Source organism: Chenopodium album, chromosome 17 (genome assembly GCF_948465745.1).
Source record: "Chenopodium album chromosome 17, dcCheAlbu1.1, whole genome shotgun sequence".
NCBI lineage: Eukaryota > Viridiplantae > Streptophyta > Magnoliopsida > Caryophyllales > Amaranthaceae > Chenopodium > Chenopodium album.
Window position 1 is genome coordinate 45,253,898 of NC_137850.1, and position 23,296 is coordinate 45,277,193.

A 23,296-nucleotide genomic window follows, 5' to 3' on the forward strand; every position below is an offset into this window, starting at 1 on the left:
TTTATTCATTATATGACATATATCATATGATTTTATTTTTATTTTTATAAAAAAAAAACATAAAACCACAGTAATGCCAACACAAACCCTTAAATTTTTTTGTTGAAAATAAACACATGCTTTATTTTGTTTTCCCTAACTTTCATTAAACTCTACCAAGCTAAGCTAAGTCTAGTAGAAAGGGTTATACCATCTAATTTTGAGGTTGGGGGTTCAATCCCCACTAGAGGCACTTTAGGGTGATGATTCCCTTACCCTTCACCCCACTCCCAAAATGCCTAACCCACTAACCTGAGTCGGGAGGACTTGTAAGAGTTCCAGCCTGATAGGGCCTTACTCCTTGCCAACCAAAAAAAAAAAAAAACTTTTATTAAACTTTGGGAAAATTAAATTTAGGGAATGCTTTATACATTTGATATTTATTAAAAACTTTTGTACAAAATACTTAGGTGACCTTAATCAAAACTTATTTTTCCCAAAATTATCTGAATTTTTACACTTAAAATAAATGACAATAAGGTGAATAGACTAAACCTTTAACCGAAAGTTTGAGATAAATGTGACAGAATACAAAGAAATACAGAGTAAGTTCAGATTATACAAGGTTAAAAAAAAATATAGTACTTCGGTAAGTTACAATTACTTCGTAAGTTCGTAGTTCTAATATAAAGATAGTTAAGGGTCATCTAAGTTTAGTTTTGCGATGAATTAAGAATAATTCGTGCTTTTAAGGTTAGGTTAGATTAGATTAGATAAATGCAATTAAGGGCTGGTTCCAAAAAAAAAAAAAAAAAAGTACAATTAAAGACCTGTTCTGATTGACTGAACCGAATCGAACTGAACTGAACTTAATATCTAAATATTTTATGAGATAAGAATATTAAGAAATTAAGTGAAATGAAAGTAATCTGAAGACAATGGCCCTAATTGGATGCGTTACCAAATCAAGTGAATGGAACTTGGATACGAATACATGCTTCTTTCTGAAACCCTACATCAGCAACGACAACTCTCCAGTTGAAGCATACGTAACTTAAAGTTGTGAACCCAGGTATTCTCTCTCCTCACCTTCTTAATTTTTAATTTCAATCCAATTTGTTTCAGTTCAATGCAATTTATCTTCTTTAACTGCAATTAAGAAATTGAATACTTGTATTTGAATTCTTTTAATTTGTGTCATACTCTTCCCTTGCCTGTATAAATTCAACATGTAAGCGTAAATTTCATCGAATCCTTGTTTTTTATATTCGTAATTTGATGTCATTTGATTTGTTCGATGTTTAATTGATTGTTTCGATGTTCAATTGATTAATTTGGTGTTCAGTTGGTTGATTTGATTAAAAACAAGAAGCAGTGTGACGGATACAGGGCGTTGTAGGTAATATCATATTCTTTGTTTTTTTGTTGAATATGCAGATTAAAATGTCAGAAGTGTTATGTTGGATTTTGTGGAAAAATGAAATTGAGTAGATTTGAGTCAGTTATTGAGTTGGTTTTTTTGCAGCTTGTGAAATTAAGGGTTTGAGTAATGGAATGGGTTATTGCTTAAATATCGGCTGGGTTCCGGGTGACTCATCTAATCCCCGAAAACCACAATATAACAATGGGTTCGATGTAAACTTTAACATGATTAAGGCATTATTATTACATGTGCATTCTGGTTTCAAGATTTTGTTTGTGACTTTTTGACAGTGCGTTCGAATTGTCAATTAATCATATCTTGTTTCGAGCACTCATAAGTGGTTCATATACCTTACAACATTAATTGGTAACATGCATGTTGTTGCTTTTAGCATAATTATATGCTTCAACTTTTTTTTGAGTATATCTGGCTGCTTGTCTTATAATCAACTCTTCATTGTCCCATAGATGATTTTATAATAGTGGATTTGTAATATGTATAGCTTTAATGTCATTGCAGTTGAGATAAGTTGATGATTTTGCATTGTTATGTGGGCTATGTTGAGGTATATAATCCAAAGGAATATTACTTGTAATGTCGTGTTCTATGTTTGGGCACTATTCTTGTGCACGATGGTAGGATTTAATTGGAGCTTTGCATACTCAAGTGACCAATCTGACCACACCAGACAAACTTCTTATACTGGGAGCATCTGGATTTTCTAGTGTGCCTGTTTGTATGATTGTGTTTGCGTAATGCTGTTTTGGTTTACCCTATATCACAGTCCGCCTTCGTAGTTGATAAAATCTCAAGGTGGACCCATGGTAAAGAAGTTAAGAACTGATGGTGCAAGGATTGCTTTAATGCTAAATAATGTGATATGCGGTTGGTAGATGGCTTGTTTTGTTATTTTTTGTTTTTCTGTAATGGAGAAAGTAGAGGAGTTTTATTGCATCTTATAGAAGTGGCATTGGGTGTGCTGTATGATATGGACAGGGAGAAAGTTGCAGCTCGTGGGGGTGTTTTTGTTTTGGCATTTGTATACACCGGAGGCGGGTAGTTGGCATACAGAAGGAAGGTTGTGAGAATGAGTTCAGATGGGGACAGGAGCAGGAGCAAAAGTATGAGCAAAAGTAGAAGCAGAAGTAGAAGCAGGAGTCCAGTAGATCGAAAGATTCGTAGTGAACGCCAGTCATTTCGTAGTGCACCTTATGGGAGAGACCAACGTCGGGGTTTCAGGTTTTTTGTTTTTGCTTGTTGGGCTGTTCAATTACCTATTTGCCTAGTCTTTCTATGAATAGCTGTGGAGAGTTGGTAACTTATTCTATTAAAACAAAATATAATGGTAAAACTGACGTGAGATTCTCCTGTTGTGTGTGTGTGTGTGTGTGACCTCTCTAAAATCATTTCTTTGTACCTCAATGTCTTATGGAATGAAGGGTCTGTCATGGTGTGCTAGTAGTTATAGTACGATGTTCTTCATTAGGAGTCCTAAAAGTTTGGCGCTAGTACTGAGTCTGCTGGCTTTTGTTTTAGTTATTTTTCCTCCTCGATATATTTTGCAACTATTAATGAATTTCTTTGTAAGTTGATTTTATATAGGGACTTTGTGTGAAACTAGTCACACATCATATTTGGGATAATTTCTACAGATCTTGAAATTATTAATTGATTATAGTGTCTTGATAATAATTCCTTTGAAACCAGTTTGAAGTGAGGTTACTTACAATATGTGTGTTTGTGTGTCAATGGTTTCTGACATGATTATTTGCATGCAACAAACTCTTTACCTGCACATTTTCCATTTTAATTTACAATTGGCGTGCCTCAACTCTTACTTTGGTAAGTTGCATAACAGCCAACATATATGAATGCTGGGATGTAATGTTCTAGGGAAGTCTGATGTTTTTAATAATCGGTCAATTTTTATGACTAGCCCTTTTGGCTAAATGATTTTAAAGAGAAAAGAACTGTGATCGAGAAGTATTTTTGTGGGACAATTCTCTCTAGCTTCAGTGCCTCTGTGCTGATGTGAACTCTCTCCCTTCTCAGTGGACTTTATAATCTGTGGTTTTCTTAAATACTGAGTGAATTTAAATTGGATTACATTAGGGTATAGTTTTCTTGAATACAAGAGTGAAATTCCCCCTTCTGATATTTTTCCATACATTCTTTATGGCTAAAGATGTTGAAAATATTTTTTCAAGAAAAATTAATATAGTGTCTCCATATCTTATTAAGTCGGCCTTAAAAGTCAAGTGGACTTCAAGAAGACAAGGGAAAGCAAATAGTTAGTGTGGCAGCGCCATGAAAGAAGAAATATATAAACGCTTAAGAGAATTATTGCTAAAACTGATAATAATGAAGAGGCAAAGCGAAGATGATATAAATTGTAGAACTGGTTGTAAATAATATCAAGGTGATGCTATGTTCAACGGAGGCTGCATGTGACGTGTAAAAGACCCTTTAACAATGTTTTTTTGTCATGTAGGCATTGTTGTTATTAATGGTTAAGTGCTTTTTTATGATTCTTGAAACACTTTTTTTAGTTGAAGTAAATATTCATGGATATAGGAAGCTTATTGCCAAATATTTATGCTCCCCCAACCCCCCCCCCCCCCCTCTCTTAACTGAGGATTATGACTTTTCTTGATTGTGTATTTTCTTTCAGCCAGAACAATCTGTGCAAGAATTGCAAGCGCCCTGGCCACTTTGCTAGAGAATGTCCTAATGTAGGCATTTGTCATAATTGCGGTCTTCCTGGGTAAGTATGCTGCATAATTATCATTTGCTTTGAATTACCAGCACAATCTCTGTTTCTTTGTTTACCTTGTATTTCTTTTGCTTTTTGTGTGTGTGTGTGTGTGTGTGTGTGCTCTTTATATTTAGTTTGTGTGTGTGTGTGTGTGCGCGCGCGTGCGTGCGTGGGTTGGGGGGGGGGGGGGGAGAGAGAGCTCTTGGTAGACCTTGTTTTTTGAAAGTTAATCAAGAAACTTCAAACTTGTATAAAAATCTCCTTTCCAAGTTTTGCTGCTTTTCATAGCAACCTTACCTTGAGTTGATAAACTATAAAGTTCAAGGTAATAGTTTATGTGCTTGACCAAGGTTCATGTTTTAGGAAGTTGTAGGGCAATTTACATAGTGCCGTTGTCCCTTTTTCCTGCTGCTTTACGGGGCTCTAAGCTTCTAATTGCCCTAATGATCTCTGACTTAGAGGGTTAGTGCCTTATTATCACTTGCTGTATGTAGTGGGATTGGTTGAGGGAGTTCATTATTATTATTTTTATTTTTTCTATCCTGTTTTTCAGAATTGTGTTTCTATTCCCTCCCCCTGGCCACCGATCTGCCACCTTTGAGCAATTGAGCTAGTCATAAATACTGTTATGAAAATGCTGTTAGTTTTTTGTTTGTTTGTTTATAACATGTATGGTTTTATCATATTTTGTCTGGTTATTTTCTACCAGGCACATTGCCCTGGAATGTACCACTAAGTCTCTTTGTTGGAACTGTCGAGAACCTGGCCACACAGCCAGTAGCTGCCCTAATGAGGGCATTTGTCACAGGTGTGGCAAGGGTGGTCACCAGGCCAGGGACTGTCATGTCCCACCACCGCCACCTGGTGATGTGAGGTTGTGCAACAACTGTTACAAACAAGGCCACCTTGCACCGGATTGTACCAATGAGAAGGCCTGCAACAACTGTAGGAGGACAGGTCACCTTGCTCGAGACTGTACTAATGAACCTGTCTGCAACCTGTGCAACTTGTCAGGACACGTAGCAAGAGGTTGCCCTAAGGCGGATGATCTTGCTGGGAGAGGAAGTGTGGTTCGAGGTGGCGGTGGTGGTTACAGTGGTGGTGGTGGTGGTTACAGTGGTGGTGGTGGTGGTTACAGGGATGTTGTATGCAGGAACTGCCAGCAGCTAGGGCATATGAGTAGGGACTGTGTTACACCAGTGATCTGCAATATGTGTGGAGGTCGTGGTCATCTGGCATATGAATGCCCTTCAGGGAGGTACTTGGACCGCTACCCAAGGAGGTACTGATTGTTGAAGCTTATCGTGTAATGGCTATCCATGAGAATTAGGTGTAACGGCATATATTTTGCCAGTTAGTTGTGTTACCAGAATCTTGAAGTAGACTTTTTTTAGGTTCAGCTGAGGTTTTAAGTTAACAAGTTTCAATTTGGTCTTTGAGTGCTGTACTAGTGAATGGAACTTTTAGCATTATTTGAAGTTTGTTGAAGTTGAGATTTGAATCAATCCATTTTAATTTTATCATGTCAAGATTATTTAAAACTATCTTGTTGCTTTTATCTCAGTCGTGATTTCTTTTAAAAGCTTCTTGTTTATTTGTTAGCCTCATTACAGATTTCACCCTTTGGTAGAAGCCTAGAAGGATATGGATGAGTCTTATTGGCTTTGAAGGTGAATATATATTTTAAAAACTCGATAAACTTCAAGGTTTAATGTTGAGCTCTTCCTTATGGGCGAGCCTTTGCTTGATTACGCTTGATAAATACATTAGCTGGTGTGTTTTTAAAATGCCTGTTTGGAGCAGCTTACACATACCTGGATCTGTGCTACCTATTTTGTCAAGGTACAATTACTAACCCTTGGAAACTGTCTGCATTTCAAAACTTATGTGTGTCTATAATTCTTACTCCTATGCAATTATATTATGATATCTCAGTAAGTTATGTAATTTGTATGCATTAGTCATAGGTGGCTAAAACATAAGTTCTTGTGGCTTGGTGATGAGAGTGCAATATTGTAGCAGTAAAAATGGCCTGCTTGATCGTTACCCCCAAACTTCTTATAGAATGAATATGATTGTCGATAGGCAATTTGGCACGTTAACGATCTAAATACAATTTTCTTGGTTTTTTAGGACGTTTGTCTCCTATTAGTTGCCTAATTAGTCGACAAATAGATGTCAGAAAAGTTGTTAACATTGAGTAGAGTACAACAATATCTTACTCATGTTATCATCTTTCACTATAAACACAGGAAAATCCTGAAAAGTAGAATAGAAAGCAAAAGAAGCTTAATTAAGGTTTCAGTAGTTAACTCCTAGGTCCCTCTGTATTCTCTTACTTGAAACATCCGCAAAGGTTTCTTATCAAGAAACTTGCAGACATAACAACCCTTAAAAAGCCACTAAAGAGTCATCTTGCTTACTGCAGACTGAAGATTTCTGCTGTACAACTCTGCTTCTGTTTCTGTTTCTGTTTCAATTGATTAAGTAATTATTAACAAGAAAGCGAAAAGATGAATCTACCATCTACCAAAACATGTAGAAGCCACTAACATGCAGTTTGATTACCTAAAAAAGCAAAAAGTATTTCTTACAAGTTATAATATAAACAAGATTTGGAAGAATGTTGTTGGTAGGATGACAAAAGTGTGATCCAAGTTTTCTCAGTTGATTCTTCTGATTCAGTGAATTACTGACAAACAGCTGATTGTATGACCACAACTTTTTTTTATGCTTCGTTTGCTTCCACTCATACTTTTGCACTCCACTCTCACATTATACAGTACAATTAGTTGAGGATAATAGCTTATTTTATGTTGTAAAGTTTTTGTTAGGCAACTTTGAATAATACAATGTCGAGCTGAGTAGTTTGTGAACGGATCATCTCATTTACACCCCCTTATGTTGCATCTATTGTTAGCTTGGAGTACAGTATATGTGATTCATACTAATACGATGATCATAAAAGACAATTGTTTTAACTGTTGTTATGTTTTTGATTGTGCAATTCTAGTCGTAAAACTTCTGTCAGACGATGTTGTCTGGTGTGTGAATCGTTTCTGTACATGAGATGGATAGAAGAATGGAAATCGTTGATCCTTATGAATATGAGATACTAACTCTAATTATCAAGGGCTAACAATCACTGAATTTTCAAGGATGCAATGTTTGGAATGAAAAACTTGTATGAATTGACAAGCATGGTTACACATTCTGATATATAACACTTTCCTATTAGAAATGTAAGCCAGAAGTGCTGGTTGTTTCAGTCTTTGTGTTGCTAACTTGTCACAAGCTCAAATATATATTCTACATATTGAGGCTTGGCGATAAATTAACAAATACGAGTACATATTATCACATTACGTATTCCGTAGTGATAAAATAATACTTTATATGACACTTCTGCATACCATTTTTTATATCACTGTTTAATACAATACATACTTTCTCATGAATTCTATTATCGATTGGTTGTAGTTAAGAGTAGACTTTGATCTAATAATTGATGATAGCCATCAAGAGTGAAGACATGACAATTGTAGCAATAACAACACATAAATCCAAATATAATTAGAATATGTATTTATGTGTTATAGTCTTTTTATCTGTATTTTTGGTTGTTAGTGGTAAAGTCATTATCTCATAGCTGAGGAATCTCCAAGTCTGAAGCAAATACAAAGGTCTGATGCAAACTGGGTTTCACGTGCAGCCGCTATTTACTCACAAGAACTACCACTATTCATGCTCTCTTGTAAATTCTTTCCATAGTAAGTAAAAGTAAATTATTTTAAAAAAAAAAATGATTTTAAAATAAAAGAAATAAACAAGAATAACTAATCACTTTTTATAGTAGTGAGTAATACGCCATATTAAATACAATATTATATGTCCCACACTTGTATTACTTGAGAATCTGCTAACCAATCAATATTAAATTAAAGTACAACTTTATTAGATAATCAAGTATACGCAATACTCCTTTATTTTTCTATTATTGCAACATAATACGGAGTAATCGAATTTATGCTTTTGAACACAAAAATTAAACATTTAGTATCTTTACTGTAATTTTCAATAAAAATTATAAAATATTAATATATTGAAAGTATAAAATCAACTATTCTAACATGCATGATCTTAGAAAATTGCATATTATCTTATGTTTGAATTACAATCGATGGTTAGTGAATAAAAGTCCGGTTGATGCAATATTATTGGGGAAACGGGCAAGTAGTATATTTAATTTAGCAGCCTGCAACCATAATATTGTTTTCCAAAAGCGTGAAGGATACATCAAATTTCATCACATTATTCTCATCTTATTATTTGGAATGATTGAGTTTGTGGACAATTGTTTTGTTTAATGGTTTATTATCTAAATCTCAAGTTGGAAAGAAAGTGACCATCTTGTATACTGCTAGGTTTTTTTTTTTGTTTTTTCATCTATTTATTTTTTTTGACAAGTGCTAATTAAATACTACTAATTTTAGTTAAATATATAGTTTGTTGCAATTGCAATATGTTTAGTACTTTTTATCATTTTATGTAATTATTCATCGTTGGCCTTATTTGGTAGGCAAAGTTTGGTGGCAACTCAGTATATTCGAAATTCATGAATATCGACATTAGTTTTATGTCTTCTTTTGAGTTTAGCCTTTATCCGAAAAAAATACACATATAAAAAAATGATAAAATTAATACAGATAGAAGAAATTAAAGAAGAAAGATTGGTAGTTTGATATAGTGAACATAATTGAATCATCATAATTTTTATCCATTATTGTAACCAAAAATAACAAAAAAAAAAAAAAAAAAAAAAAAAAAAAAAAAAAAAAAAAGTGTTTAGTTGCCCCAACAGAGACAAACATTCCATTTGGTTCAATACTTCAAACTCAATTCTAGATTTAATTAGTACAAAAAGATACTTCATGAAAATTAAACTTAGATTACAATTTATACGTACACCGTACCATTGGTTTCTATGTTCTTCAAAATCCTTCTTCCGTTTTAAGTTGCTCGTTAGTAGTAAAATTTGCATGAAGTAAAATATTTCATTCGTTTAAAAGACGCTCATGTTTACAATCAGATCATGTAACACTTCAAAAATATTAATCATAAATTTATAATTATTGTTGTTTTAAATAATACTTTATGGTGTGAAGCTTAAGCTAACTTGTTGAACTTTACTTCAATGTGAAATTTTAATTATCAACTTTATATTTTACCAATAGGATTAAACGAGTACGATATAAAGAGTAAATCCTCATAAATAAGTTGTAAAAAATACAAGATGGAAAACAATAGAGTAAAGCCTACTAACTTCAACTTTATGCTTATTAATTGGACCTACATATAATAAACTATAGTCTTGAATATCCTTTTTATCAAAATAATTTTGTGACTCATATTTTTGCTATGCATGTGACTTCCCAAATTAAATTACCCATCTTGTCGGTTATTACAACCTTCCCACCCCCACCTCCTCTCTTCTCTTTTTCTCGTGAATAATCCCATTAATATTAAAAATAATAATAAAAGACTTAATTTATATCCAATCACAATTTTACACGCAACTACCACCCCCCTTAATTTGGCAATAAAAGCCAACTTTCTTCTCAACTAACAAACACAAACTAAACCTCTCCCTCCAAAAAAAAATAAACTAACTTATTAACAACCTTTACTAAGAAAATGATGAAAATGAAACACACATTATTTCCTCATTTTTTTGTTACACTTCTAATGTTGTTACTTACTAGCATGCCATATTTGGTGTACTCGTATCATGATTACCATGAGGCACTTGTTAAGTCTATTCTTTTTTTTGAGGGCCAAAGGTCGGGTAACTTGCCCCGAGACCAACGGGTCGAATGGCGTGCTCACTCGGGTCTCGGGGATGGGTTCGAGCACGGGTTGGACCTTACGGGCGGGTACTACGACGCCGGGGATAATGTTAAGTTTAATTTTCCTATGGCCTTCACCACCACAATGTTGGCATGGAGTGTGGTGGAGTTTGGGGAGTTTATGCCTCCTAATGAGTTGAGGAATTCTTTGGTTGCTATTAAATGGGCTACTGATTACCTCCTCAAGACGGTTTCCCAGCCCAATAGGATTTATGTACAGGTAATTTAATTGATTTGTTAATCTTATTTTAATTTATTTTTATTGGTTCGTATGCATGGCCGCTTTTGGAAACATTATCTCTAACAGTTCATACGAAGATTGATAGGGATAAAATTGCGTACATCTGTTTGAATTATGTATATTTTGTTGAGCGAAATTATGGATTAATATTGGGTTATTGTTGTTGTAGTAGTATGCATGGAGGTTTTGTAATTTTGCATTTGGGTTGAGGGTAATATTGGAATTTTTTGTTTGTGTAGGTGATTAATTGGATTTAGAATCCATAATTAAGTGGGATTAGCCTAATAAGCCATTAGTGGTAATTAAGGAGTGTGTTGTGGTTCTAGTGTTTGTGAAAATATTATCCTATATTGGACCCACAATTTACTTGTTTATTCACCAAAAAGGTTGAATTGGTGGGCCATAGTGAAATATATAGCAATAATCTTTAGCATTAGGGAGGAGAACTTAAACCAGATTGATAATTAAGACATAAAATAATTCACCTAAACATAATTTTGCTTGTTTGTTATCAAGTAGCCGTAAGCCATGCAACAAGCCAAATTAGCCATTTTGCATACAGAGTATTACTTCTACTCCTTCCGTCTCATTAGAATTATCTTATTTAACAATTTTTATGAGAGTTTTTTTTAGTCAATCTTAGTGTAACGGAAAAAGTATATGGTTAATTTTCTATTACTTTCCGTCAAAAAATAAAAATAAAAAAATAAAAAATAAAAAATAAAAAATAAAAATAATTCCTAGTACTTGAAGCACAACTATAACTATAAGATGTTTAATAATTGAAATGTAAAGACAAAATGCACATAGTTTGAGATGTTTAGCATAAATGCTGTCCAGATACAAATTCTAGGAATCTCGTACATAGACAAATGAGTTTGGCAGGAAATGCATATTTCTGCCCCCATTTTTTTTTTCATAGTTACTGATATTAGATTTTTTTTCCCTATAAAATTACATTTAAATTCATTACCATTTACTATCATTTCTATTGGTCTTCAAAGTATTCGTAAGATGTTTAATGATCCGTAAATTATTTTATACTATTATTTGTGTTTCATATTATTTGTAACAATTTGACATAAAATAGAGAGGAAAAATGCTTAATCGTTGAAAATAATATGAAACGGATGTGGTATTAGAGATGCGTGAATCTCTCACCATGATCGTCAATGCAATATGGGACATAAGTCCTGCATATATCTTTGGTTCCCTTTCCTAAAAGATCCGCCATTCTCACAAGAGAGGGTCACCCCATATCGTGTTGGGGCTATGTTTGTTTAGCCATTTATTACAAAGCACGCGTGGAGAGTATTAATTAGTACGAGTACTATTTTATAACCTAATTATACGGATATTCTTAAGGCTTAACGATATGTCTCCTTTATTGCAATTAAATTTATCACTAATTATACCATAAAGTCACGTGGGTGTCAATTAGTTTAGTTGATATTAAAATTTATAGCGAACACTTGTCTTAAGGATTGTAAAAGCCAAATGTTTATGATGATACCGACATTCTTGTTAGTCGTTAGTTCGTTACTAACTTACAATGTTACGTTATGTTACTTGTGTACGTACATGCAGGTAGGTGATCCAATTAGTGACCATAATTGTTGGGAGAGGCCAGAGGATATGGACACTAAAAGGACAGTCTACATGGTTGATGCACCAAATCCCGCTTCCGATGTCGCTGGTGAGACCGCGGCAGCCCTGGCAGCCGCTTCAATGGCCTTCCGATCAGCCGATCGTGGCTACTCGGAAACCTTATTAAGAAATGCCCAAAATGCATTTCAATTTGCAGATAGCTTTAGAGGAGCTTATAGTGACAATTCAGATGTTAGAGGTGGTGCCTGCCCTTTCTATTGTGACTTTGATGGGTATCAGGCAAGTAATTTTAAGATAATCCTTTAATTAATTACGATTGTAATTAGATTGTTGTATAAACAAACACAAACTATTAGGTGTAACGAGTATATGGCGTGGCCAAACAAACGTGTCACATAGTCGAAACTTAATAATTAAATAGATTTAAAATTTACTCCGTATGTAATAATTATTGATTAGACTAGAACAATAAATAAATTAGGTGACATTATAGCTGAATAAATCATTTCATTATCTATGAATAATACTCGGATAGTTATTAGAAATTGTCTAATCAATTTATTATATATATATATATATATATATATATATATATATATATATATATATATGTATATATATATATATCTTAGTCAATTAACTAACTTTAAAATTTATTTTTGGCAGGATGAACTACTTTGGGGAGCAGCATGGTTGAGAAGAGCAACTGAAGATGACACATACCTTAATTACGTAGCAAGTAATGCCCACACTCTTGGGGCTGATGACAATATCAATGAATTTGGTTGGGACAATAAACATGCTGGTCTTAATGTACTAGTCTCCAAGGTTGGTAACATTTTTCTAACCCTACCCCTTAACCCTTTGTTCTAATAACTTCTAAATAGTTTTGAAATCATACATAGGACATTGTTATGGGTTCGGTATTGATGTACATGCTCAAATTTGATACTCAGATGCATTCTTAGTTTCTTACTTTGACGGACCTTGATTTAATTCTATAATATCCCGTTTCATTGTTTGTTGATCGATCAATTTTCATTGATGATAGAAGATTTAATGTGTTTTACATGCATGAGGTAAGAAATAAGGTCAATCTCCTTTCGAAGTGTTGGAGTTGGACCATGCAATTTATCATAATGCATGCATCTTGAATTCTTGATAATCTGTTTTTGTTGGGCCTACACGAAATATGATAGCGTATTCCTAGGAACATGTTTGGTAGAGTCAAATTTCTTTCTTCTTGTACATTTATTTCTAAGTTGCTATGATTTTTTGTGATGCTCAAGGCAATTGAATTTACATGTCTCCCTTATAATCTTTATGATAAATTTTTTGCAATAGCTTTTTTGCTAGGTAGTTTTACCGATTAGAAATAAGGTTGCGTATATCAAAATTGTTCTAAACCATTTGCGAAACAAAATATGTTTTTAGGTTCTTATCGTCCTATTGATTGAAGTAACATAAATATTTATATATGTTGCAGGAAGTGCTAGAAGGAAGCACATACTCTTTACAACTCTACAAATCATCAGCAGATAGTTTCATGTGCACATTAATCCCCGAAACCTCGTCTTTCCACATTGAGTACACCCCCGGTGGCCTCATCTACCGCCCGGGGGGCAGCAATCTCCAACATGCCACAACCATTTCTTTCCTCTTACTAGTTTATGCAAAATACCTCGACAAAACATCACAAACCGTGAATTGTGGTGCCGTTAGCGTTGGGGCCGACAAGCTCCGGCGGATAGCCCAAAGGCAGGTTAACTACATTTTGGGTGAGAACCCCTTGGGAATGTCCTACATGGTAGGATATAGTCTCAAGTACCCTCAAAGGATTCACCATAGAGGTTCATCATTACCTTCTATTAAAGACCACCCTCAGCCCATTGCTTGTAAAGAAGGGTCCATTTATTTTAACTCGACCCAGCCCAACCCAAATGTCCACATCGGTGCTGTTGTGGGCGGGCCTGGAGAGGATGACTTGTACGACGACAATCGGGCTGATTTTAGAAAGTCCGAGCCCACCACCTACATTAATGCCCCATTAGTTGGGGCCCTCGCTTATTTTACAGCTAATCCAGGCCCAAATTAGTGATAATGGGCTACTAATCACATTTTGTATATACAAAAAAAAAAATCAGTAGCGATTACATCTTCCACCACACTTGGACAATCTCCCGTCCATACTCTAGTTGAAAACTCGAGCAAGGTAAGGTGAGTCATAGCATGTGCTACACGATCCTCAATAGTTCTTAAGCTCAACCCATAGGTTTTTTTTTTAATGTACATGGGATTATGGGAAGCGTCTCTCATCTTGTGTGAAGCCGAGAAGGAAGAGGCTTATACATCCATTTTTTTTTTTTTTACCTTTTTTTTTGAAGAGAGAAATTAAATTTCGATCTTCTTTGAGTGAGATTGAGGAAGGGAAATCCTCCTACAAGTCACAATAAATCATTGTGATTTTGCTTTAATGATGTTATCAATTTGATTTGTGTTTGATGTATATAAATATAGTACTATTCCACACCCTTTTTTTTTTTTTTTTTTTTTTTAATGCTTAAATCTTACAAGTAAATAATAATATTACAAAAATGGCTTTACCCAAAAGATAGTAGAAGTAAGAAATTTACCCAAGTTAAACACCTTAATCGACATAGTTACTAATCGATTTTGTTTATATTTTAGAGATCAAAACACTATACTCACACAATAATAATGTATCATTTTTTTTTTAATGACAAAACAATTAGATGGTTCAAAATGCACTTTGATCTATTCAACAAGATTAATTAGAAATAACTATTTTTTTTAATGTATTATGTACACCTAACTAATACGAAGTATGTCTTATTAATGACTAGATTTTCTTGAGTCTTGACACACTCTTAGGGCCTGTTTCTGATTTACTGAACTGAATTGAATTAAATTGAATTGATTGGAGCTGAATTAAACTAAACTGAACTGAATATTTAATGAGAGAAGGAAATTAGGACCTGAACTGAACTAATTAGAGCTGAACTGAACTGAAAATAAGTTGAAAAGAACAGACCCTTAATTAATATGGAGTCATACTTAATGTAAAAACAAATAAATGTCTTGTACTCGTATGTCAATAGAGTGTGCAATAGTTTATTGTATGATCCAATATATTTATAAGGAGTTACAGTAACTAATAACTTCCATAAACGTAGGTTACAAAACTAATTTTCTAACAAGAATTTCAACTAAATTAATAAATTATAGTTAGTTTCCAAAAGTAAGACAATTATGTTCAAAAATTTGGAGACCATACACATTAAATGAGTGGGGAATTAATTTTGATTGAAAGACTGAAAATTGGACAAATAAGTCAATTAAATCGGTGCTCGCCCGATAAAATTCGTGGAGAAATATGTATGGATCAAAAAAATTAAAATTTTAGCCATTTTTATTCAAGTACTCGTATAATTAGGACAAAATGTTTAAGATATTTAATTCGAAATGACGCAATGAATAGAGTGTTATGCTTGGAATTGAAAAATAATTATATAACATCCATAATATTATTAAAATTCAAAGGTACAAGTGCATAACCACATAACATACTAACATCATGTGTCGGTGTTACATGTCTCAAATGTCTGTCATCACTCTTCTCTCATCGCGTTGAATTGTGTTAATTCATGTTTAGTCTTTTTAAAAAACTTTTTATTGGCGTAAATTTAATTCTTTATATTTTTATAATAGTGTTTAATTTTCCATATATATAACCTCTTATTATATTTTTATTTACTTATTATTCAACATTAACTAAATTAGTTTTGATTAAACTTATAAATTTATGATGATTCGGAACATCACTCGGGCCAATAACTAAGGCGAGTAATTAAGAAAGTTGGCACTTGAATATTAGTTTCATAAAAGAAGGATATAGAAGTTGGCATTTGATTCCTGTCGATTAGCAGAACTACATGCATTAAATGACTACTTTACGTACCATTGACGTATTGTACCGTACGACTACATTAATTGTAGTTATTAGTAGGGTATACGGTACGGTTGGGTCAAGTAACTAATTAATCAAGCTTGATGTGATTAGCAGCCAGCAAGCATTTCAAATGTTGTCTATATCATTTTTTTTTTAGTAAATCTCTTTTTTTTCTGTATGTTCTACAATCTTCTTTTTTTTTAAAAAAAAAAAAAAAAAACCTCATAATTTTCAATATAGATGTGTATCCAAGTATCAAACTCGACTATTTTATTCTGCGTTTTTTTTTTTTTTTTTAAATAGCGAAAACTAAAAGGGATGAATTAATAAAAGAGTAATATGAGAGTGGAAAAATATACACATTGCTTAAAATTAGATTATTAGAGTGCCAAACAGCCAATGATATTTTTATAAAAATAAAATAAAATAAAAATGCGAGTACCAAAATTGAGTCACATGAATACATGCATGATGCTTTGAAAAATTGATGATAGTGCTTAATTAAACTGGTAGCCCAAAATTATAAGACGCGTCTAAAGATATATCATATATACATGTAGTTTGCCAGCCCAAGATTTTGCCTGTGATTTCATTTTCAATTCAAAAATCCTTTGACTGTCAACACGTGTCACAATAAGAACACTCAAGAGAGCTCACCTGTTTACATGACTCAGCCTCTGTTACAGGTAAGCTACCAATTATCCGACGTGGCCCAATTAAATTTTGCCCAATTTCATCTGGAAAACTATCAAAATTAATTGAAAAAAAATCTCAAAAAAAGAAAAATCTTATTCTCACCAATTAAAGAGATTCTCAATATTAATTAAGCCTAAAACGTGAGATGAGTTATAATTTTCTTAGCACATCTTTTGTTAGTTTGTTGCCATTTGTATTTTTGAGATATGTTAGATTAGTGAATCTTTTACTACTGAAAAACTTTTTGAGATGTTGATTGTTGACATGGAATGTTAAATAAATTGCAAAAGTATATATACCAAAAATCAAATTGACTAAATTTGCATATATATATATATATATATATATATATAATATATATATATATATATATATATATATATATATATATATATATATATATATATATAATATATATATATATATATATATATTGTTCATTCAATCGGCTATATCTTAGATCTTGGGCAACCCAACAACAATTATATATATATATATATAATATATATATATATATATATATATATATATATATTGTTCATTCAATCGGCTATATCTTAGATCTTGGGCAACCCAACAACAATTATGAGGGCTCGATCTACTTACAATATTATAAAGTGATTTAGCTCTTTTATTCTCCAATATGCAACAACTTACATATTAAGTAGAAAACTTTACACTACGAACGACTATGTGTAAGCTAATATCAATCCCTAATAATGTACTCGTGCAAAGGCAACTAAAAGGCCCTAATTAGTAATGAAATTGATAGGGTGTCCAAAATAATGATTCTTATATTGAAAAGCTACCGATTTATTTTTATATTTTTTTTTTGTTGGAACCACCAATTTATTTTTATATAGAACCACCCTGACATGCAATTATAAAAAAAGTCGTCTTGCCTTGCGTTAACCTATGCTAAATTTTAAAAATAAAAATCCATGCATGATGTATGAACACTATGACCCGCCACCTTACCTCTCATTAGAGTTGTCAAAACCTAATTCGCCCGATCTCACCGTATTCGATCCGAACACTCGAATTAATACCTATACCTCTCATGCCATATCAAATCAATTTCTTGATTAGCATCAATGACTCTTAGTGCTTGTCCCATGTCAAAGTCCAATAGTATTGGGCTTGAAAATGAAAACCAAACAAAATGGGTTGGATCATTTTTATATGCATGGCCGCATGGCTCAATAAGTCTCAATTCAAAAACGTTGACCAAATAAAATCTTTAGATTTTTTTTCCCCTTATAATTTCCTTTTTGTGTGTGAGGGATATTATAGGAATAGTGTTACTGTGACATAGTAATGAAAAACACGGGTAAGATCATGTCAACGTTGTCAAAAAGCTAAAAATTGATCAATCTTTCACTTACCAACTATCCCTACTGTAATACTACGTACTACTATTCATAAAAATGACTGTGCATGTTTTTAATCAGTCAACTAGTCTAAACTATGAGCTGGTATTTTGTTGTAACTCACAAGTTTATTTATGACCCTTTTTTCTCCTTTCCACCCTCATATAAAGGTTACCATACAATTCACCCAAAAAAAAAAAAAAAAAAAAACATCTCACCTTCCAACATATTCCACTTCTAAGAAAAACCAACTACCTTACTCCCCACAAAATGTCAATAATAACATTCCTCATCCTTTTCCTCTTCCTCTCGCCCTCCTCGAACCTTGTCGAGGGCACGAGGCCACTAGGCTTGAGCTTCAAGGACGAGTACGTGTCATTGTTGGTGCCACAACCAATTGGGACTCCGGCCGTGCCAGATGGGTATACCGGGAAGGAATTGGATGATTGCTTACCAAAGCACTTTCGGCGCAACTCGGCCCCTAGCCATTATGTCAACTACCACACTATGGATGAAACATTGTGCTCCAACGATAAGAGGACGGTACCAATTAAACCTTGAAGATGTGATGTCGTATGTGACTAACGGAATTTGCGTGCTCAAGTGTTGATCGGTCGATATTTATTTATTCACCCAAATGACTATGCATTAGAAAGACAATTATTGCTGTTTATAATCGTTCATATACTATACAACAACCAAATGTATGAAATTATATATGTATGGGTATATTACATGTTCTGAATTTTAGTGGAACGAAATATATGTATTAACCTCTACGTATTGTACATAAATTATGTTTGTTTGTTTGTTTGTTTTTTTTTTTTTAAATTGACATTATATGGCTTTTAATTAGTGATTAATTATTGCTAGAATTACTATAACATGCAAAATTTCAGTTTGAATTTTATTACCGGTAGAATTTAATGAGAGTAGAGATATTTCGCCTGGATTGGTATATTTGACTATTTGAGTGGAGGAGGCTTAATTTATTTTTACGTACTTCATGAATTCATTCATGCTATAACTCTAAAAGTTGACGTCTTTTTGCCAATCCACTTTTTTGAGTTTATTGATCGGTAGAGAAAGGAAGGCCATTGATATTTTTTTAAATAGTAATAATAGTTAAACATCATATCAATGTATGAAGCTAGTATCTTTAATTAGAATGATGGTACACAATATCCGAGATCAAATTATACTACAAGTATTGATATATGTTATATATACATACGCGTATTTGTTTGAGATTGCAGGGTGCAGTGCATAATGCATATGAACATATATTATAGATATTATAGTAAATATTTAATTTAATTATATAAAAGACGTTATTGAAGAAATCATAAAAGATGATAAAATAGTCATTATCATTGGTTTTTTGTCAATTGGAAAACAGCCGATCATTTTCAATGTTGAAGCAACTTCATTTATGTTTATACAATTATCAAGCTAAGTCACGTACTCATGTTAATTTATTGTACTATTTACACTAGTTCACATATACTCTTTTTTGACCATCCATTTTTTTTTAAATTGATCAATCCTTGTTTGACCATTTTTTGGTTTATGCATAAAATAATGTCAGAAGTTATTAGATTTGTCTTAATATCTATTGTGAATATGATGAACTTTTTATAATCTTTATTCATAAAGAATTAACTTCTTTTTTTTTTTTTTTTGAACAAAATCCAGGAAGGATTAAGTTATTAAATAAATAATCAAAGTTCTTGTATAGGAATTTGATTGACCTAAATAAGAAAAAAACAGTAATAATTATTATTATATTTTTGGGGTGAGAATAAAATGATTATTCATATGTATAATCTCATAGATTGTGAGAAAAAATTAGTTATAAATAAGTGTAAATTGTCAGAGAATTGAAAACAACAAATCCGTTGTAGTCTAGTTGGTCAGGATACTCGGCTCTCACCCGAGAGACCCGGGTTCAAATCCCGGCAACGGAATTTATTTTTGCCGCTTCGAAATTTATCGTCTTCTCCAAATATCTTTCTTAAGCTTAAACCCTTTTATTTTGCAAATCCCTATTTTCTCTCTCCTTTGATTCCTTTCTAATTCCCTCAATTTATCCCCAATTTCATCTCTTTTTTTTCTGCTCTTTTCAGATAATTTCAAATTTGGTTGATATTCAATTATTCTTTCCTTTTTTCCAGAAATCTAAAGGTAAATTTCTAAAGTTTTTTGTTTTTTTTTTTTTTTTTCATTTTAATTTCATCTAAATTCAAGCTATTAGTTCATTATATGATAATTTGTATGCAGTTTAAAATCTGTTTTTCAATTAAAATTGTATGATTGAGGGTTTTCTATCAATTCGAACTGTTCATTCTTACTTAGGGTTTACTTTTGCGTCTAATTAACCTACTTGATGATTCTACTCAGGTTCTTAGTCGATTTTTGATTTTTGTTTTATTTGAAACGAAATTAAGACTCCTCACAAAATCATGATATATTAGATGTAGACGGGATTTGATACGAGGTCTTAGGTAGTGTTGGCATCCTCAGAATCATGAATTGTTACTGTTTCATGGTTTTGGGCATCCTTTAGTAGTTTTGAACTTTTGATCACAAAATTGGTGTAAGATTGTTTCTACAATATGTGTGTACTGAATACTGATTTTAAGTTTTAAGGATCATAATACTGTATTTAGTAAATTGAGAATCAAATGAATATTGAAGGTAATTATAAAAGGTCCCTTTTATTGGCTGTATGTTGGTGCATCATCGATTGTCGTTTCTTGGATACATACTGAGATTTGTTCGAATTCGTCTAGGATGAGGTTAGGTATACTGTGGTAGTTCATACAAATATGGAATTTATGATTTCTGTGGCTTTTTTTCTTTTAGTGTTTAGATGTTGAAAAATGTGGTGTACATAATAAAATTATGAATGAGGGTCCATTAAGCTTTTATTAGCTATTAAGCATGTTTTGCTGTGCTCATATATAAGGTTCATCTTGTTATGGAATGATGCATGTTGATTTGCTAGCAATGTCGTTTATGATACAGCACGCGTTTTAGCATTGAGTTGATCAGACTTAGGAATCACTTAAAAGATATTGTGAACAATTTATAATTTAGTAGTTTTGCATAACTAGAGTTAACATGTGTTGGTAACTGATCTTTTTGTCATTCCTTTTCATGGAATAGAGCCATCTCTGGAACTGCTAACTCAACATTATCTGAAGTTCGAGCTTTAAGTTTTTGTAAAAGACTGTTGTGCTTTTAGTGACCTGCTCTTGATAATTATGCTTGGGATGTTCAATCATATCTTACCTCTGATGTTTGAATTTTCTCTTTTGATTAATTTTTCATGGGATATCCATCTTTTTCATTACATTGATGATTGCTTGATGTTCTTCTTTCGTATTCTGCGTATGCCTAAAGTGTTGTACAGTTGTTCTTGCCTGCTTCCTTGATTTTGTTTAACTTTAGTTGATTAAAATGGTGAACTTTTGAAGTTGATGGTCGGCAATGTGGAATCATGCTGCTCAAGTACTCATCTTTCCTTCTACTTGTCTGCTTGCAGGTGTGGTTATTTCATCCTGAATACTTTCTACCTATCATTAATTTGATTAATAGAAGGCTAGTCTTGCAGCTTATGGCTATAGTAGATGATGACATGAAGGAAGACTCACTTCATTCTGTCTTTTTGAACTCTCTAATATCCAATGTCGATGAAGAGAGTCTCTCTCTTGAAGATGTAGCCTGGGCTGATTCATGCCTGAATAAAGATGTGGATGATTCGGATACAGACTGGAGTTCTATTAAAGATGCATTATTGGAGATTATCAGCTCTCAACCAGAACCTCCAGCCACGTCAGTGGTGCAGAGCAGTATGCAACTGTCTGCTGATGAAATTCCTCAATTCAGAGAAAACCTGACTAGTATGGATTTTGGTGGAGGATCTGATGAAGATGAGGATCTCATAGATGGTGATTTTGGAGAGATTGAAAGCATTGATTTATCTGAAGATGATGAAGATGATTTTATAACCAGAAATAAGAGAGGCAGGGTGAGAGGAAAAGTTCTTAATGTTTTCCGTCCAAATTATTCTGAAGATGTAAAAGTAGAGAACCTTGATTCTGATTTGAACTCGAGTTTGACAACATTTGAGGTGAATACTTCATTGGAAGATTCACTGGAAGACATCTTCAAAGTCTGGGATCTTGGGATTTCAGACGAGCAAGATGAGTTTGGAAAACAATTGAACAAGGCCCTTGCTGATGTTCCTTCACAGATTCAATCAAGTTCCAGTGATTCAGCTGTAGCATTAAATGATCCGATGCAGGTGTCTATAGATGATGTCATTGCTGGCATTGGTGATCTGTCTCTCAAGCAGTATACAGAATGAGTTGTTCGTTTGCTTCTAACTTTTCTTGTTCATATACAGAATGAGTTTTTGGTCATATATTCATCTGGTAGTTTTACATTTCTGCCTTCTACTTCTACACTATGAAAGGCGAGTTTCTGTAAACTTGTTTTTGGCCTTCTGCTTTTTTTAGAAATCAGAAATGTGCTGTTGAAATGTTCTGCTTTGCTGGTAAATTGTTTATCTTCAAAGTATTCAATTTCAATGGAAGTTGAAGAGCAAGTGTTCTTTTTTAGAGCAAGTCTGTAATTGTACACTCCTTTTGGATTTTTTCATCTCTATTGGAAGCTCATAAGTTCAGTAATCAGTATCCATGTCATTTAAAATTGATTTACAGGGACTTAAATCTTTTGAGTATTATAGCATAACACGAACATTAACTTTATGTTATGTGGTAACGATAACTTGTAGGGGAGGAGAAGGAAAGAGGGGGAGAAAGGGGTAGGCTAGCCTTTTCCTTTCTATGCTAGCCTTTTCCTTTCTATCGCTCATAAGCATCCTGTTCTCTTTCTTTCCAAATTCCTGAGTCCAAACACACTGCAACTTCTTTTTGAAGGAAATGAGAACCAAGTTCCATGATTTTGACATAGTCACTCACTGTTAGTGATACCGTAACTACTTTCTGAAACGGGCATTGAATGACATATTCGGACATCATGATTAGCACGAGGAATCATGTGATTATACGGTAATTAAGCATGGTACTATTGTAAGTATTCTATACTCTTAAAACTTCATAATTTGTATATCTTAAATGTCTAGCATTTTTTTATTTTTTTTTGATGTGGATGAGAATATGTCAAAAATGTATTTGGTTGTGATAGTATTGCTACTGGTATCCATACTGATGTGTAAAATCCCATTTCTTCAAGTTGAAAGATAAAGCCAAGATAATGGGACATAGCCAAGGGTGGGCCCACATCCTTGATCAACGAAGATGGTTCATCCACATGGTTTT

The 23,296-nt window shown here is 33.1% G+C and overlaps 3 protein-coding genes and 1 non-coding gene across 5 annotated transcripts; all 4 read left to right on the forward strand.

Moving 5' to 3' along the window:
- The first annotated feature begins 915 nt into the window (after positions 1-915).
- LOC145589887 (uncharacterized) lies at positions 916-5,715 on the forward strand. Of its 2 annotated transcripts, none has more exons than XM_081646584.1 (4): positions 916-1,051; positions 2,399-2,641; positions 4,074-4,166; positions 4,867-5,715. In XM_081646584.1, exons 2-4 carry the CDS (start codon positions 2,490-2,492, stop codon positions 5,444-5,446), a joined length of 825 nt encoding a protein of 274 aa, XP_081502710.1. In that variant the 5' UTR covers positions 916-1,051; positions 2,399-2,489; the 3' UTR covers positions 5,447-5,715. The 2 variants fall into 2 exon arrangements, with proteins under 2 accessions (XP_081502710.1, XP_081502711.1); XM_081646585.1 differs by lacking the exon at positions 916-1,051 and adding an exon at positions 1,325-1,378.
- A 3,940-nt stretch (positions 5,716-9,655) lies between these two features.
- On the forward strand, positions 9,656-14,427 carry LOC145588179 (endoglucanase 24-like). Its single transcript, XM_081644823.1, has 4 exons — positions 9,656-10,283; positions 11,892-12,191; positions 12,579-12,740; positions 13,399-14,427. The coding sequence occupies exons 1-4, from the start codon at positions 9,852-9,854 to the stop codon at positions 14,005-14,007; spliced, it is 1,503 nt and encodes a 500-aa protein (XP_081500949.1). The 5' UTR covers positions 9,656-9,851; the 3' UTR covers positions 14,008-14,427.
- A 5,415-nt stretch (positions 14,428-19,842) lies between these two features.
- Positions 19,843-19,915, forward strand: TRNAE-CUC (transfer RNA glutamic acid (anticodon CUC)). The gene has a single exon. It is a non-coding gene; the product is annotated as a tRNA-Glu (tRNA).
- Positions 19,916-19,988: 73 nt separating this feature from the next.
- Positions 19,989-22,645, forward strand: LOC145588180 (uncharacterized). Its single transcript, XM_081644824.1, has 2 exons — positions 19,989-20,132; positions 21,428-22,645. Exon 2 carries the CDS (start codon positions 21,451-21,453, stop codon positions 22,318-22,320), a length of 870 nt encoding a protein of 289 aa, XP_081500950.1. The 5' UTR covers positions 19,989-20,132; positions 21,428-21,450; the 3' UTR covers positions 22,321-22,645.
- Positions 22,646-23,296: the final 651 nt, after the last annotated feature.

What these genes read in the sequence shown, in the direction of transcription:
- LOC145588180 (XM_081644824.1), top strand. Translation starts at nt 21,451, where the DNA reads ATGCTGCTCAAGTACTCATCTTTCCTTCTACTTGTCTGCTTGCAGGTG.
- LOC145588179 (XM_081644823.1), top strand. Translation starts at nt 9,852, where the DNA reads ATGATGAAAATGAAACACACATTATTTCCTCATTTTTTTGTTACACTT. An exon ending in CCAATAGGATTTATGTACAG is followed by an intron (nt 10,284 to 11,891) that starts GTAATTTAATTG and finishes ACGTACATGCAG; the next exon opens with GTAGGTGATCCAATTAGTGA. An exon ending in GTGACTTTGATGGGTATCAG is followed by an intron (nt 12,192 to 12,578) that starts GCAAGTAATTTT and finishes TATTTTTGGCAG; the next exon opens with GATGAACTACTTTGGGGAGC.
- LOC145589887 (XM_081646584.1), top strand. Translation starts at nt 2,490, where the DNA reads ATGAGTTCAGATGGGGACAGGAGCAGGAGCAAAAGTATGAGCAAAAGT. An exon ending in GACCAACGTCGGGGTTTCAG is followed by an intron (nt 2,642 to 4,073) that starts GTTTTTTGTTTT and finishes ATTTTCTTTCAG; the next exon opens with CCAGAACAATCTGTGCAAGA. An exon ending in CATAATTGCGGTCTTCCTGG is followed by an intron (nt 4,167 to 4,866) that starts GTAAGTATGCTG and finishes ATTTTCTACCAG; the next exon opens with GCACATTGCCCTGGAATGTA.